General features: G+C 44.0%; 1 protein-coding gene across 2 annotated transcripts in view; it reads right to left on the reverse strand.

Moving 5' to 3' along the window:
- The window catches only part of GABRG3 (gamma-aminobutyric acid type A receptor subunit gamma3), a 696,464-nt gene that overhangs the window by 18,574 nt on the left and 658,953 nt on the right, over positions 1-18,937 (reverse strand). For both annotated transcript variants that reach the window (XM_088454037.1, XM_088454036.1), the window contains one exon: positions 11,124-11,320. In XM_088454037.1, coding sequence (XP_088310163.1) covers positions 11,124-11,320 — 197 coding nt within the window. The remainder of the gene's footprint in view (positions 1-11,123; positions 11,321-18,937) is intronic.

The following is an 18,937-nucleotide window of genomic DNA, read 5'->3' on the forward strand; positions in this document are numbered from 1 at the left end:
ACAGACTTTCTACTGAAAACTGGACTGGAATTGTAGTTACAGTATTATAGAAAACATTTTATCTACAGCCATGAATATACAATTGCAAATATAATGTACAATTTGACTGTATTTGGAAAGCTAAAGCTGATTGCATAATGTTCTGTATTGTTATCTTTGTAATGTACTTTTACACACATGTAATACTGATCACAGGGAAGTGAAAACTAAAGTACTGTAACAGCTTTGTACAGTGGAAAGGTGGTGCCTGATGAAAGAACATTACTAAATTAGCTACGGTACTAACATTGAAGTTTCTTATATTAATAAAATATTTACAATTATTCATGTGTTCAATGACTGAAGAAGATATAAAGAGGTGATATACATATGTAAAACAAGAATAATGCAGCAAGGATATTACCACTGTCCATTTAAGGCCCTTCTGGCTATTGTCTTCAGCATTGGCTGCTCTCTCTCTCTCTCTCTCTCTCTCTCTCTCTCTCTCTCTCTCCTCAGCCAACCAACACTTCCCCATCTGTATCTCGCCTGTGTCTATTTCTCTTCTCCCTCACTCTCCCCCTTCTTTCACTCCTCTTTTACTCATTTTATTTTTCCCTCTTTCACTCTCGCTACTCTGTCTTACTCCCCCCTCTGTCGTGCCCTTTTTTTTTCTCTCACTCTACTGCTTCTCTGTCTCTAATTTTATTCTGCCCCTCTGCCTCTCTCCTGCCCCTCTGTGCCTTGCTCTTCGCCCCCATATGTTTCTTGTTCTTTCCCCTTCACAGTACAGTATCTCATCCTTCATATTTTAAGCTTCACAGTTACTCATCCTCCATATTCGTCCAGTTATGACACCAATTGGAGCATCTTTGGAACCCTTATTAATATTATGTTTCAGATTCCCCTCAGTATAAAACAGAGACACCCATATTATTATGCCCCAGTACTCCCCAGTATGCAACACATTGCCCCCCCAGTATGCCACACAAAACTCCCCATATTAATATTATATCCCAGTGCCCCTAAGTATGCCACATAATGTGCCCCCCAAGCATGCCACACAGAGCCCCCTTATTAATATTATGTTCCAGTGCCCCCTGAATGTAAAACAGAGAAACCCATATTTATAAGTCCCAGTGCCTCCTAGTATGACACACATTGTTCTCCCAGTATTCCACACAGAACTCCCCATATTAATATTATATCCCAGTGCTCCTAAGTATGCCACATAATGTGCCCCCAAGTATGCCACAGAGAGCCCCCTTATTAATATTATGTTCCAGTGCCCCCTGAGTGTAAAACAGAGAAACCCACATTTTTATGTCCCAGTGCCTCCTAGTATGCCACAGATTGTCCTCCCAGTATTCCACACAGAACTTCCAATATTAAAATGATGTCCCAATGCCCTCTCAGTATGCCACAAAAAGCCTGTGAATACTTGCCTTTGGTAGAAGTCTCCTGCTGCTGCAGAATGCATAGTGCTTACAGAGAAGTTTTTGAGTCCCAAATCCCTTAAGGATTGCAGATTTGACGTAAAGTTTAAGGAACTCAGGACTGCTGCTTCTGCTCTTTATCTGTACACACACAGCGGGCTGATCAGTGCCACAGCTATACACTAACTAGTAGTAATACTACTGCACAACCCACTGCATTCACATTCTATAACTCCTGCTGTGTCCTCACACATATCTGTAGGTGTCCTGCACAGTGCATGCACCGTGTCATCTTCACACAAAACGTAATGCAGCATTTTTACACAGAAATGATGTAACATTTATTGGTGTGGCATACAACACTTATTTGCAGTTTGTGCAAATGCACAGCTGTTGGCATTTCTATGTCCTAGTATACACAAAGTAGTCAGGAGGAGCCACTCTGGGGGCCTGATTCAGCAGTGGATGCAATGACAATTACAGAAGCAGATCGAGCAATTGTTTGCCATTGCGTATGCATATAAGCCGCACTGTGCCTGCGCAGCAATCACACGTGATTACGGCTGCACATAGGAATCCATCGCAAAGTGAGTAACAGGCTGTCAGCGTTTGGGGGGTGACGTGTGGTAGTCAGAAAAAGAATGCAGGTGTGTCTGTCTGTTTGAATGCTGTTTCATGGGTGTGCATAAATTAGCCACTGCGATTGTTACATGGCATGATAGCGTTGTGTGTGCGAGGAGACTTACAGTGTTAGCGGTAGGGGTGTGCACCGGCCACTTTTCGTGTTTTGTGTTTTGGTTTTGGATCTGGATCTTTCTTCGTGTTTTGGATCTGGATTGGTTTTGCCAAAACCACCCTTCCGTGTTTTGGGTTCTGGGTTTTGTGTTTTGGATCTGTATTTTTTTGAAAAAAAGCATAAAAACAGCTAAAATCACAGAATTTGTAGGTTTTTCTGCTCCTATGCTATTATTAACCTCAATAACCTTAATTTCCACTCATTTCCAGTCTATTCTGAACACCTCACACCTCACAATAGTGTTTTTATGTCCAAAAGGTTGCACCGAGGTAGCTGGATGACTATGCTAAGCGACACGAATGGGCGGCACAAAAACGTGACCCATCTAGGCATGATACTGCAGTGGCAGACAGGATGGCAGTTTGAAAAACTAGGCCCCAAACTGTACATAATGCAAAGAAAAAAAAGAGGTGCAAGATGGAATTGTCCTTGGGCCCTCCCACCCACCCTTATGTTGTATAAACAGGACATGCACACTTTTACAAACCAATCATTTCAGCGCCAGGGTCTGCCACACAACTGTGGCTGAAATGATTGGTTCGTTTGGGCCCCCACAAAACAAGCTGGCAATTAATCTGGTAATTAATTAGTCCCTGCACAAACTGGCTCTACGGAGGCATGATGTCATCCTCATCCTCCTCATCCACCGATTCCTCACCCTCTTCAGTGTGTACATCCTCATCCTCACAAAGTATTAACTCATCCCCACTTGAATCCACCACCACAGGTCCCTCTGTACGTTCTGGAGGCTGGTCTCCCTGGAAGAGCTGATAATTCATTTTGATGAACATCATCTTCTCCACATTCTGTGGAAGCAACCTCCTACGCCTTTCGCTGACAAGGTTCCCGGCTGCACTAAACACTCTTTCGGAGTACACACTGGAGGGGGGGCAACTCAGGTAAAATAGAGCCAGTTTGTACAGGGGCCTCCAAATTGCCTCTTTTTCCTGCCAGTACAGGTATGGACTGTCTGACATGCCTACTTGGATGCTGTCACTGATGTAATCCTCCACCATTCTGTCAATGGTGACAGTATCATATGCAGTGACAGTAGACATGTCAGAAATTGTTGCCAGGTCCTTCAGTCCGGACCAGATGTCCAAACTTGGTCCTGCCTGCCCTGCATCACCGCCAGCGGGTTGCTTAGGATACCTAAGTTTTTTCCTGGCAGCCCCAGTTGCGGGAGAAAATGAAGAAGGAGCTGTTGACGTGTCACATTCCGCTTCAGCTGACAGTGTATTCACCAGCAGGTCTTTGCACCTCTGCAGGCTTGTGTCGGCCGGAAAGAGAGACACCACATAGGCTTTAAACCTAGGATTGAGCACGGTGGCCAAAATGTAGTGGTCTGATTTCAACAGATTGACCACCCTGGAATCCTGGCAAAGCGAATGAAGGGCTTCATCCACAAGTCCCACATGCCGAGCGGAATCGCTCCATCTTAGCTCCTCCTTCACTTTCTCCAGCTGCTTCTGCAAAAGCCTGATGAGGGGAATGACCTGACTCAAGCAGGCAGTGTCTGAACTGACTTCACGTGTGGCAAGTTCGAAGGGCTGGAGAACCTTGCACAACACGGAAATCATTCTCCACTGCGCTTGAGTCAGGTGCATACCCCCTCCTTTGCCTATGTCATAGGTGGATGTATAGGCTTGTATGGCCTTTTGCTGCTCCTCCATCCTCTGAAGCATATAGAGGGTTGAGTTCCACCGCGTCACAACCTCTTGCTTCAGGTGATGGCGGGGCAGGTTCAAGAGTGTTTGCTGGCGCTCCAGTCTTCGGCACGCAGTTGCTGAAAGGCGAAAGTGGCCAGAAATTTTTCGGGCCACCCAAAGCGTCTCCTGCACGCCCCTGTCGCTTTTCAGAAAATTCTGCACCACCAAGTTTATTGTGTGAGCAAAACATGGGACGTGCTGGAATTTGCCCAGACGTAATGCCCGCACAATATTGGTGGCGTTGTCAGATATCACAAATCCCCAGGAGAGTCTAAGTGGGGTAAGCCACTGGGCGATGATTTCCCTCAGTTTCTCTAAGAGGTTGTCGGCGGTGTGCCTCTTACTGAAACCGGTGATACACAGCGTAGCCTGCCTTGGAACGAGCTGGCGTTTCTGAGATGCTGCTACTGGTGACGCTGCTGCTGTTGCTGCGTAAGGTGATACATCTACCCAGTGGGCTGTCACAGTCATATAGTCCTTAGTCTGCCCTGTTCCACTTGTCCACATGTCCGTGGTTAAGTGGACATTGTGTACAACGGCATTTTACAGGACACTGAGGACACTTTTTCTGACGTTTCTGTACAGTCTCGGTATCGCCTGCCTAGTGAAGTGGAATCTAGACGGGATTTGGAACCGGGGACACACTACCTCCATCAATTGTCTAAAACCCACTGCACTAATGGCGGATACCGGACGCACGTCTAACACCAACATAGCAGTCAAGGCCTCAGTTATACGTTTTGCTTCAGGATGACTGCTGTCGTACTTCATCCTCCTCACTAAGGACTGTTGGAGGGTCAATTGTTTAGTAAAAGTAGTGGTGTTCCTACTTCCTCTCTGGGATGATGAACGACTCCCAGCAGCAGCAACAGCAGCAGCGGCAGCAGTAGGCGTAGCAATGCAGGATCCTCCGGAGGAATCCCGGATAGGAGAGTCAGTCATGCCAGTGACATGGCCTGCAGGACTACTTCTGATCCTGACTAAGGAGGAAATTGACAAGGAGGGAGTTGACGGTGTGGTTTGCAGGTGCTTGGATACAACAGGACAATGGGATTTAGGTGTCCCTGGACTGCTTACGGTCTTAGCCAAAGTTTCTGAACTTGACAGTAACTTTTTATGAACGCGCTGCAGGTGCCGTATAAGGGAGGATGTTCCTAGGGGGTTGACATCCCTACCCCTACTTATTTCACCTTTACATATGGTACATATGGCAAGACAGTTGTTGTCCGGATTTGGATAGAAATATTGCCAGACCAAAGAGGTGGAATGTTTGGTCTTCTGCCCAGGCATGACTGTGATGGGCTTTTTCATCCCACAGACAACAACTTTCTCCCCCGGAGCCTGATTTAAACAAACCACATCACCATCAGAATCCTCCTCGCCAACTTCCTCCTCAGCGCCAGCTACACCAGTATCCTCATCCTACTGTACTTCAACAGTGACATCTTCAATTTGCATATCAGCAAGTGGACTGTGGGTGCTCCTTTCAGCACTTGCAGGGGGTGTGCAAATGGTGGAAAGAGCCACCTCTTCCCGTCCAGTGCTGGGAAGGTCAGGCATCGCAACCACCACCACACTTGGACTCTCCATGGGGATTTGTGATATCTTCTTAGAAAGCACAGTTCTTCGCTGTGCTTTTGCCAGCTTCACTCTTTTGATTTTTTTAGTGGGAGGAGGGCTTCCATCGTCATGTGAAGCTGAACCACTAGTCATGAACATACTAGGGATCGACCTTAGCCGTTCCTTGCCACTCCGTGTCGTAAATGGCATATTGGCAAGTTTACGTTTCTCTTCAGCTGATTTAAATGTTTTTTTCAAGGTCATTTTCCTGAACTTTGTCATTTGGGATTGTAAGTGCCCTCTATTATGACATTGGGCATCGGCCTTGGCAGACGACGTTGATGGCATGTTATCGTCTATGTCATGACTAGTGGCAGCAGCTTCAGCACTAGGAGGAAGTGGTTCTTGATCTTTCTCTATTTTATTTTTATCGGAGAAAGTTTGGTCCTCCATTTATGTTATATCGATTTGATATATACGTGCAGCTAAACACAGAAAATATTTTTTTATTTTTGCTGGAGAGTAGTGCACTTTGTGGGTTACACCAGCCTTTAAGAAATGAGCCAGCCGGCTCTTTACTTATGGGACACAGGCGCACGCTTGGCGCTGCTCCTTTGTTGATGCACGTGCGGCTACTGCGCACACAATTCACAAACACAGAAAATATATATTTTTTTGGTTTGGAGTGTACTTTGGGGGTTACAGCACCCTTTAACGGTCAAGCCAGCCGGCCCTTTACTTATGACACAGGCACACGCTTGGCACTACTTTGTTGATGCACGTGCGGCTACTGCGCACACAATTCACAAACACAAAAAAAATATTATTTTTTTAGCACTTGGGGGGAGCACCCCTGATGGACAGAGCACCCCCTGGACAACACTACAGCACCCCTTTAGGACTGGGACACTGCACAGGACTTTGGAGTGGACACAGCCCCTATGGAGAACTGACTGCACAACACAGTCTAGCCAGCCCCTATGGACGTTGAAGTAGTGAACACAGCCCCTATTAACAAAAGCAGCACAGCACAACACAGCCAGCCCCTATGGACTTTGAAGTAGTGGACAACAGCAGCACAGCGCAGCACAGCACAGCACAACACTACTCTGCACTACACTACACAGCCCAGCCAGCCCTAACTCCCACCCTCCCTCTTCACTGTCCACAGCTGATTGAGAAAATGGCACCGACGCGGGTACCTTATATAGGATCCAAAACCCGCGAGACCCGGAAGGCGGGATGATGACGTTTTGCCTTGATTTCAGATCCGAGTCAGGCGGGAAAAGTCGAGCCTGACTCGGATCTGACTCGGATCGGGGGGGCTCGGGGGGGTTCGGATTTCAGAAATCCGAACCCGCTCACCCCTAGTTAGCGGATAGTCAGACTTTTTATACAAGCTGCGTGACTGTCTGATGTATGTCAACGGTACCGATGTTTACGCAGAAGAATGTCATTGGACAGATATAAGAAAGCAGCAGTGTGTTTCTTTATGCCGGATGAGCTTTGGCATGCATTAGCATATTTTTGCAGCTGCGCTCCATTACAAAATCGCAGCTGCGATTGCATTAGTGTCCTCTGCTGATACAGGCCCTGTATGCACTATTCATTCAGCAGCAATACCGCGGCAGCCCCTTCCAAGAACCAGTGCCACTGGGCACCTGTTTCTCTGTAATTCATGGGTCAGACAGACACTGTGTGGGGGCTCTTTGTGTAGATGAGCTTGTCCACAGTGAATTCTCATATAGGAGAACTAACAAGTCTTCATTTTCACAGTTTTTTTTATCCCAATGCACTACGTTGTTTTAAGAGAAGAAGAAAGCTAAGTATTAGATCTACTATACTACAGAAAAAACAGGGATAAATATAATAATGGCTTAAATAGCTTTTAAGAAAATAAAGGGGGCACATACAGTATATAAATTATTAATATTAAGGGGCACATATATGAATAATTAATATACAGTACAGGGAACATATTACATTTATTATAATACAGTGGGCATATTTCATATTAATTAAACTAAAGAGACCATATTTACATTTTTCATAACCTGGTACCTATAGGCCATGCATATCAGAAAGGAACCAATGCAACCAAGCACTGAACCCGGCATCACATTATTCAGGGGCCTGAACATATTGATCTGTGCAGCTACTTCCCATCCTTTACAGGAGAGATCTGCTGGAAACAATTCAGTAAAAGTGGGGTAGAAAAGGCAACTGACTTACTGGGACATATTCAATTGGGTGCGCACCTCGCACCCAATTTTGAATTGGTACTTGCATTATTGAATGAAAAAAATGTGGTAGATATTTTTGCGGGCAAAATCCCATGGAGGGAGATGTGGCCACCTATACCTACACTTACTTGTGTTCTGGCATTCCTTTCCCAGCTGCTGCATGCTCAGCATACCATCGACACACAAATGGGACACACACTGACAACCCTCACAGACACCAACAGCACCACTAACACATCACTCCTCACACACAGACACTGGGAGCACCCCTCAGACACTGACAGACACCAGCAGCACCCCTCACACACAAACAGGACACACACAGGCAAGGGGTCACATTCACACTGGTAGGGGTCACATTTACACTGCTGGAAAAAACGGAGGCAGAAGACTTCAGTTGGAGAAATGGAGGAGGAAGAAATCACTGCAGAAGGTGAGTATTATTGACTAATTAAGCTACTTGGAAACTTCCATTTGCTTAATTAGTCATTAGAGTGGGGAGGGGTGGGGGTGGCCAAGGGATCCTGAAGCAAGCCCTATCAATTTTTCCTTAAAATAATGAATTAAGGAAAAATTGACTTGGTTTGGTGGTGCTCAAATAAAATGTGAGCATTTTGTTAAAAAAAAAAATCACTCACCCTATTGGATAGGAAAAACCTTGCAGGTGCAGTAAAATCCCTTTGCCATGGTTCTTTTCTTTTAAATTATGCCTGCAATTGGATATGCTGCACTGACTGAAATGACTTTCAAATGATCTCCTGGTTAGACATTTGAAGTGTCCAATTATTCAGGAGCTGTCTTTCAATTCTACAAGTGATCTAAGGAGCTCATTCAGACCCGGACGCTAAGCTGCACTCTCACGCAGCTAAAAGGGGCTGGGTATGCAAAAGCCATGATCGCACTGTCTGGTGTGAGGACGCCCTCTATGTCTTAGAGAGCGACAGCAGAGCAAACGCATGCCAGTATAAAGATGCCCACTTTTCTCTCTTAACACACGTCATCTGCAGGAAGTGTATGGACAATCGGAACCATCAAGAGCCATCGGAGTTGCACGCAGCGCTTGAGGTAGACCATACCCTGCAGCAAGTACTGCAATCACCAGGGGCGGATTGGGATGGTAAGCAGCCTTGTGGTCTTATGAGGAGGTGGGGTCTATCAAGGGGATCAGGATCCCACCCTGTAGGGCCTGATTCCGAGTTGGAAGCAGCTGTGGCCTTCCTTGTGTGTTTTGCATCAGTTTAATCTGTGACTTTATGCTAATGCCGTGTGTCTGAATATGCAAGAACTAAGATGCCCACTGTCAGTGTCTATAGATGTTGCAGTCATGCTTTGTGCATCTTTAAATGTCACCATCGGTCGCACCATTGAAACTTTCACCAGCCCAATGCTAGGTGCAGATCATCCATCTGAGTATGGCCTCCAATGTGAGCAATTCAATGTCTTATTACGCAACCACTTTCAGCAACACGCCCGTATCACTCCTATAACACACCCATACAATGCTACATCTGTGCCTGATTAGCCAAAAACCTGTAACTGCCCAGGAACACCCAACACATTTCTATTTCACTTTGTGTGTGCATCTGAATAAGTACTGCGACTCTGTACCAACACAATCAGGATGTATGTGTAGGTTAAGGTGGGTACACACAGATATATCTGCAGATGATGGTCGTTCATACACACTGAACGACCATCATCTGCTTATGCCAGCGAACATCCTGCTAGCCGGAGGGCATGTCTCACCCACCTCCCTGTAGCCTCTGCTGCATGTGTATGGGTACCCAGCTTTAGGCTCCGGGGGGGGGGGGCATGGAATTAGGCTTGGGGGGAGGGGAGGGAGGGTTAGGGGTTAGGACACTTACCTAGTTGGGTCAAGATCCTGGCTGTCGGAAAGCCACCAATCCATACCCAACACTGCATTATATATATAATATATATATATCTTATATCATATCCCATCCTACAATTTGTGATCATTGTTTCGGTTGTGCCTGGGATGTGATCATATTATATATTATTAAGGAAACCTATTTCACATCGTGTGAATGTGTAAGTCAAGCACATTTTCATGTGCTTGACTTACACATTCACATTTTCATGTTTGAAGTTCACAACATGCTGTAGGACCAGTTGACAACTTAAAGTAAATACACTGTTTGTCAGCTTCTGACTTGCAGTGCCACTGCCCTTCACTCCTGAGTCTTGCGGCTGTCCTGCCCTGACTTCTCCCTTTCCCGTTCCCGGCTCCTGCGTTGGCTGCTGGAGGCGGAGCCGTGAGGTGTCACTCACGTGCTCCGCAATGGCCCATGGGAGAAACTGCTGCGGCTGGGCATCCGCAGCAGCCCTCCCACCGCCGTTTCACATATAACATGCACAGAAGCTTAAGACCGTTGCTGCTGACTGATCGCAGTAATGGCCGCCAGAGCCGCAAGCCAGTCAGTCACAGTGTTAAGCAGCCCAGCAGATGGGTCCGGCCCAGAAGCTTAAGACCGGTGCTGCTGCCTGATCGCGGTAACGGCCGCCAGAGCCGCAAGCCAGTCAGTCACAGTGTTAAGCGGCCCAGCAGAGGGGAGAGGGGACCGGCCCAGCGGGAACCTTCCCGGTGGCCCAATCCGCCCCTGGTGATCACTGCAGGCTGAAAAACAACCAAGTGACATGTACAATGACGCATATTTGCTAATTATGCACACCCATAAAACTCTGTTTTGACAGCCAGACACGCCTGCGTTCGCAGCACCACTCCCCCGTTCACATACACCTTCCCCTGTTACCACCCACAATCTGTCACTCAAAATAGCGTCCAGTCTGTGTACTATGAGAGCACGATTCCCAGCTGCAGTGACTGATTCGTGCTTGCGTACCTTGAAGTATGCGTGCGACAATCGCCCATAGTGTGCGTTCGCAGTTTAGCAAACAGGACTGAATCAGGCCCTAAATCCTTTGGCTTAAAGATATCATTCCTGCATCAGAAGTGATTAGAAAGAGGAACAATAAGGATTTATCTGTGGTATGGGTGATAGTATTGCAGCTTAGTAATAGTACACCATATATGGTACTTGCATTTAGTGTTGTTAATTATGCAAACATGTAACTGCTATTATTGTAATTTTACTTTTATTTATTATAATTTAATGAGCGAGTATATGTGTGAATATTCTAACTGAATTACAAATTCCATTAAATGTAAAGGTCACCAATCAATATGACTTTAGACTCTGTACCATTGTCTGACCAGAAACCATTAGGTCTTACAATCAGGGCCTTTTTTGAGACAAACTATCTATTCTGCTTGGTTGCGATGTACCTTACCTGACATGCCCGACATGCACTATTGCTTGCTCAGCATCATTTTCATACATACAAGATACAACAAAGGTAAATATCAAAAATAACTTACCGATTTTTTCTTCTTTTTACATCTAGGCTTTTTGCAACTTGAATAGTAATTTAGTGCTGCATACTCCATCAATGCCGCAAATACAAATAAGAAACAGACAGTCACAAATAGATCCATGGCAGTGACATACGAAACCCGTGGTAAGGATTTTCTTGCTATGGTGCTTAAAGTTGTCATTGTTAATACTGTGGTGATGCCTGAATGCAAAAAAAACAAATCCCCTCAGTTTATATCTGATGACAATAAAGTTTGTACATTTAATTTTCAGAGAAACAAACTACTTAAACGGCTTAAACAAAAAGATTGATTTTCCATTTATGTGCATACATTCTTACACAGGAGGCCTAGACAATTGTATGAGTAGCTCTTCCAAAACTGTGTGCAAAGCTTCATTGGAAGACCTACAGCATATTTAGCAACAGAGGGCAGTAAATACATACATTTACAGTTTGTCTAATGAAAAGTGAGATTGTGAAAATCGAACAAAAAATATTCATAAAGGATTTGGACTTAGGCCCTCATTCAGAGCCGTACGCTCGGAGCAGAGCGCACGCTCTGAATGAGGGCCGTCCTCCATAACTATGGAGCGTCCTCCTGGACGCTCGTATAGCTGTGGGTCACCACCCACAGCCTATACGAGCGTGCAGTTTGATGGCCGCGATGGCCTTGACCATCGCGACCATCGAAACTGCGAGCCGGAGCCTGCGGTTGAGGTTTTCAACAGCAAGGCCCGGAGTGATTTTGGCTCTATCAGAGCCAAAATCACTCCCACTGACATCACTAGTGATGTCAGTGGGCCGGCTTCTGACGGTAGGCGTTCCCTTAGGAACGCCCCCGTCAGGGAGGCACGCCCCCGGCACGCCCACCAAAGGGGGCGTGCTGTCAATCAACATCGACAGCACGCCCCCTTTGATCAGACACAACGAGCGAAGGACTTTCCTTCGCTCGTCGCGTCTGGCGCATGCGCACGACGGAGCTCCCTCCGTCGTGCGCATGCTCAGTGCAGAACATCAACCCATTTGCGAGCGGACAGCCGCTCGCGAGTGGGTCTGAATCAGGCCCTTAATTTCCACATATAAGCAAATTTAGGTAGATTAGACTAAAATATGAATGTTGTATACTCTATTTATAGTTAACGCACTTATATGATCAAATATATTTTTATCTTCCTACAGTAGGCACTGAAAGAATTGAAGGATATCTAAATTTAAAGTCTCAACCTATAAAACATATGTACATTATATGTCCTGCAGATAAGAAGTACTAGATGAAGGAAAGCTTACATTATGCAATATGTTAGAAACTTAATTTATGATATTTGAACAAAGGATTTTACATATTTTATATAATGTATTTTTGCACTATTTTGATCTAGCTACACTATATAGAATTTTGTGTATACAGCTTACATTGATTTATTCAAGTAGTTTTCACTCATCCTTGAAGTTTTTAGTTGTAGACATAAATAATCAGATAGCTATTTCACAGATACACCTGTAATCTTTGTTAATCTGATTTTCATTTTGCCCCTTCACTGTCCTTCCAAAGTAATGCTAGAAAGATTAAGTATGTTCCCATGCTCTTATCGTCTGTGTCTGTATTTACCCTTGATTAGCATTTTAAAATTAGCTGTTAAACATAGCTCTCTGTTCCACTGTTCCTCATTTTAATCATCTTAAAACTAACATTTTACAACATATTTTTGAGGCAAGAAACTATTATTCTTCTTGGTACCACTACATACATTTTTATTATTTTGTGGAATGTTGCACACTCTCTTGGATTTGCTGTACATAAATATAATATACATCCATACAGAGAGTGTTAGCCAAAGAACGAATTCTGAGCACACTTCTTATTGACAAGAGAATCAAAACAACTTTATTGAAGGTAACACAATTTAAAAGTTTAGGAAATAATCTTCAAGGTGATATAACACACATGCTGAGCCTTCCATATTGTTTGCAATATAAACATTGCTTGGAGTTATTTTTATGGATAACCCTTTATGCGCTAAATATTAACAAACCACTGGAAAAGCCTATGCTGATAATCAAGCAGATTATAACAAAGTGCATTTAAACTGTATAAAATTGACATAAATCAAAATAATAGAAGACTTAAATAAAAAGTAAATATAGTAATTGTTAATTTACATACAAACCAAGCAAATAGAAAGATAAATAGAAAAGAAGACAAAAGCAAATGCATAATTTACTAAGATATGCATGGGCACAGGCCCGGTGCAAGGTTTCCGGGTGCCCTAGGCAACATTTCATCAACCGCCCCTGCTCCTTCCAATTCATAATATGCAATGCACCAGTCTCCCCAGTAATATAACATGCCACACAGCAGTGTCCCAAATTCATAATATACTATATAGAATATTACACACAGCAGAGCGCCAAAATCATAATGTACCTCATAACACTGCCGCAAATTCATAATATGACACACAGCTGTGCCACAAATTCATTATATGCCACTCAGCCATGAATTAAGCTATTCATTTTTTTTGTGGACTCAGCAGCGCCCTCCAGTGGCCGGCGACCTTATGCCTAATGGTAGCGCCGTCCCTGCATGGGCAATTTATAAATCTCATTACAATTTCCTCTAGAGCAGTGATTCCCAACCTCGGTCTTCAAGGCACATGAACAGTCCTGTTTTAGTAATATCCATGATTGTGCACAGATGTTTAAATCAAAATAACTGAGGTACTAATTAAGGCCCTCATTCAGACCCGGACGCAAGTGGCCGTTCGTACGTTGGGCGAACGTAAAAAAATATTTAAATTCAGGCACACGCTCGTATTTTCGTTCGCATCAAAACATCCTCCCCAAACTCAGGCGACCCCTCCTCTATCTAACGAGCGTGCCAAATAGCGAGCGTACATCCCCGAAGTGGTTTGAAGGGAACGCACGCACTAGTACTACCCGGAAGTTGGACTGTCACATTTCGATTTACTGCTCGTTTATTCTGCCTACCTCCCTCAGTCGTAACATGCCAATCAATATATCAATTAGCTTAATTGTTTTTTTTTTTTTTTTTTTTTACACAATGCAATAAACTTTATTTATGTCCGTGTTTGTGTTTACCCGCAGAATACGTATTGCTTAAACATTCGCTTTTAATTGTCAAAATACATGTTAGCCCCTATTAAATAATTGTTCTATTTGTTTTTATACCCGCATATTTCCTGGAGTTCATTTCTTTATGTAAATTTGCTTACGCATGTCACTGCATCAAGCCTATCATAAGTCTCCACAGATTTCTGGCCCTGTTGAACACATGACTCATACACTAACCAATAGAATTGCTCCTGTTAATTTCCTAAATACATTAGCCAATCATAAAATTTGGGAGCACTTTATCAAAAATGATTTTTAGGAAAAACTCCATTGCCATCATGAGAGCCTCTGCATTCACCAGGCGCGAGCTGCTGGTGCTTACGGAGGTGATGGATAGGCGGATCACCAGCCAAACTCCACCCATCACCAACCGCGAGAAGCGATCCGCATATGCGGAGGTTCGGGCCCGCCTGCGCTCCTTCGGCTCACGCCGCCATATCGGGCAGCTGGAGCGCAGGTGGTCGGACCTGCAACGGCGGACGCCCTGCTTGCTGGCATGCTTTCGCATGCAGATCGCTGAAAGTAAGTTTAATGGATTGTGGTTTTCATGTTTGTCTTTGTGGCCCTAACTGCATGGCCCTGTTTTCCCTGTATTTCATATTTATTCATTCTCCTCATATCTGCATGGCCATGTTTTCCCTGTATTTCATATTTATTCATTCTCCTCATATCTGCATGGCCATGTTTTCCCTGTATTTCATATTTATTCATTCTCCTCATAACTGCATGGCCCTGTTTTCCCTGTATTTCATATTTATTCCTTCTCCTCATATCTGCATGGCCATGTTTTCCCTGTATTTCATATTTATTCATTCTCCTCATATCTGCATGGTCCTGTTTTCCCTGTATTTCATATTTATTCATTCTCCTCATATCTGCATGGCCATGTTTTCCCTGTATTTCATATTTATTCATTATCCTCATATCATTTTTTGTTTGTTTTTGGGGTGCATTTGAAATTGTTTTTGGGCGCGGATTTGTGTTGGAACTAACCCCAATTTGTTTCCCATCTTTTAGGGGCCCAGCGAAGACTACGCCGTCAGCGTCCGGCCAGACGACGATCACGGCCACTCTTCCCAACCCCCAGCCAACACTCCAACTCCACTCCTTCCCCTATTCCCCACTCCTCCCCAGCCTTACTACACCCTCAGCCAGATTTTTCTGGCCTCCTTCCCCTCCATCCCAATTCCCCCTCTGCTCCAACCACCCCTCTTAGAATGACCCCCTCCCAGGAGTCGGTCATTACCCCGCCCCGATCTTTGGGGAATGGACCCACCTCCGAGGAGGACGATGGAGGGCCTTCTGTAGCTGGCGTTGGGTCTTCCGGTATGTTTTTTTTTGCAGTTTTTTATCGTCACAAACTGTTTGTATGTAATCATGTTTTTTTTTTTTTTTTTTATGTTTATTTTCCAAAATTTTGTGGTTTTGGGCGATTGCCATAACCTGTTACTGCTGTTTTCAACATACACATAGCACACCTGTCGGAATTTGGACATAGGCCTTGTTTTTTTGCCCTACACCATTTTAGTTTGATGAGTTTTAATGCAGTTTTTTTAAAATGTTTTTTGTGGAGTTTTTTTTTTTATTTTTTTTTAATGTGGTTTCACTATTGTTGTATTAATCCCCACACTTTTCTCACCCACAGAGGAACAGAGGCTTCGGGCCAATTTATCCGCCTGTGTGGCCCAGATGCACACCAATATCATCGGGGTGCTGGTGGTCCTTGACCGTATGTCGGTCCTCCTTAGGGAGTAGTTTTTGATTTTTGGCCCATTCTGTAAATAAATTGTTTTGTTTGAAGTTACGTTCTGGCTCATTCGTTTTTTCAAAACCACATATTGTTTACCCTGACATAAGTAGAGTGTTCCTGCAAGGATTTCAAATTTTTGTCAATAAGAGTGTGTGTTGTATTTTTATTTCAAACAGCCACAAGAAACACCTAACAGTACAAATCTGATTTCCCTTTTTTGGTGTAGTCACAATTAGATATTTCTACATTTTACAGGTTCCTAGTTGGTGTGCAAGCAGCTTAGGGCAATATTACGAAGCAAAAGGATTGTACAGGCTTCCTTTTGGTGTTGGTTTGGACCCTGAATAAAGAAAACATTTTTCCTCAAATGGCGTCAGTACTGGATTACCCCTTAGTCAAATGTAACGTGTGTGAACCTGGTTACACTTGGTGGTAACGTTCCCAAAAAGGGACAACATTTCACTCTCAAAACATTTATTATCAACATAACTGAAAAATCAAAGTGGTCACTCACAAACAAAATACACAGTGATAATCTCAAATACAACACATACCAAAAAAACCACATCACAAAAAAAAAATCAAGAACTGGTTGACGAAGGACCATGCCAACATGATTCCACATATATGGCGTGGCAATAAGGGTTCCAGAATATATCCCCAAAATATCCACATACAGGTTTTGTAAGGGTAGCAGGAAGTAGTCATCGTTGGAGTGCCAAAGATTATGTAAAAAAACAGAAGATGGAGAAAAAAATTAGCCAAAAATTAGATGTTCTCAAACAAACCCAACCACATTAGGTATCAACACTGTTTTTTTTCAAATAATTACCTAAAAAATCTGGCCACCACATCATCGCGTATGGCCCCCCACATACTGAACTCCGACCAACCTCGGGGGGGCCATCCTCAGGTAAGGCATCCTCTGGATGCATTGGGACCCCACTCCTTATGGCGATGTTGTGAAATATCCCACACAGGACCACAATTTTCAAAACCATATCCGGCAAATACATGAGTTCGCCACCAGAGCGGTGGAGGCATCTGAATCGGCCTTTTAAAAGGCCGATACAGCGCTCCACCACTTGCCTGGTGGCTGTAAGTGTGGAATTATACTCACTTTGTGGCCCTGGTGTGGGAGCCAAATAAGGAGTGAGCAGCCAGGGCGTGCAAGAGTAGCCACTGTCTCCTGTGAAAACGAAAAGTCAACATCAGGCTCACTCTGTATGAAGCTTAACATTGTTATGTACTAAAGGTCTCCACTTACCCAGAAGCCACGCATCACCAGCTTGTAGGTTAGTTAATTTGTGCCATATCCCTGATTGCCGGATGACGAAGGAGTCATGTGCACTTCCTGGTAATTTTGCATTCAGGGACAGGATCTGGAGGAAGGCATCACATACCACCATTACATTCAGGGAGTGATAGTGTTTCCGGTTTCCAAATATTGCCTCCAGCCGTGCTGGAGGCTGAAGTGGTATGTGAGTACCATCCACAACCCCTATGATGTGTGGGAAGCCAGCTATTTGGTAAAAATTGGCCTTGGCCACACTAAGGGCACCCATATCCAAAGGCATTTGAATAAAATGATGGAGGTGCTTGAAAAGTGCCTCCATCACTGCCCTCAGGATCCGTGAAAAGGAGGATTGTGAGATGCCCGCCACTATTCCCACCGTTGTTTGGAACGATCCTGAGGCACAGAAATGTAACACCGCCATAAATTGCGTAAGTGGTGGAATTGCTGTAGGACTGTCAATTTGCCGCTCAAGATCACTCTCTATTAATGAGAGAGTGTCTATGATGATTTTTGGAGGAAGACGGTATCGTCTTAAAACCTCATCATCTGGCATTCCAAAAAGGGTGACACGTGTTCGAAATATCTGGGGCCTTGCACGCCTACGATGCCTACGCCTGGGACGATATTGAGGTTGGTCGGCTTCCGGGAGCAGGGCCAGAACAATCCGACCCATATCAACCTGAAATGACAACATTGGAATGTCAGCCTTTTTACCCCACCCATTAAAAATACATGTAACTTTGCTTGAAAATACCATCCATTGATGCTTACATGCCGGGGTATTGTCATGATATGTTGTAACTGCAAATAATAACATCAAAAATATACATCATTTTATGCTGGCCATGTCATTATCACAAATTTAAGCAAGACAAAACATAAAAGGGGACACACACACATTTGGGCAAAGAGCAAAACGACATTGCGCACACTACGTCAAATTGAGGCCAAATGTAACCAACCAATGCTCCAGCAAAAATAAAACATTTCACAAAGTGCTAATTATTTCGCAAATACAAGGCACAATAGGAAGTAGTAAAAATGCGCTAATTAGTTCGCAAATACAAGGCACAATAGGAAGTAGTAAAAATGCACTAATTAGTTCGCAAATACAAGGCACAATAGGAAGTAGTAAAAATGCGCTAATTAGTTCGCAAATACAAGGCACAATAGGAAGTAGTAAAAATGCGCTAATTAGTTCGCAAATACAAGGCACAATAGGAAGTAGTAAAAATGCGCTAATTAGTTCGCAAATACAAGGCACAATAGGAAGTAGTAAAAATGCGCTAATTAGTTCGCAAATACAAGGCACAATAGGAAGTAGTAAAAATGCGCTAATTAGTTCGCAAATACAAGGCACAATAGGAAGTAGTAAAAATGCGCTAATTAGTTCGCAAATACAAGGCACAATAGGAAGTAGTAAAAATGCGCTAATTAGTTCGCAAATACAAGGCACAATAGGAAGTAGTAAAAATGCGCTAATTAGTTCGCAAATACAAGGCACAATAGGAAGTAGTAAAAATGCGCTAATTAGTTCGCAAATACATGGCACAATAACGCCGCATAAATAATGTTAAAAAAACACAGAGTTCGAATTTGCTAAACACAACGTTACATGTGGAAGGCCAACCAAAGTTGC

The sequence above is a fragment of the Taudactylus pleione genome, unplaced genomic scaffold (genome assembly GCF_031769625.1).
Source record: "Taudactylus pleione unplaced genomic scaffold, aTauple2 ptg000609l, whole genome shotgun sequence".
Lineage (NCBI taxonomy): Eukaryota > Metazoa > Chordata > Amphibia > Anura > Myobatrachidae > Taudactylus > Taudactylus pleione.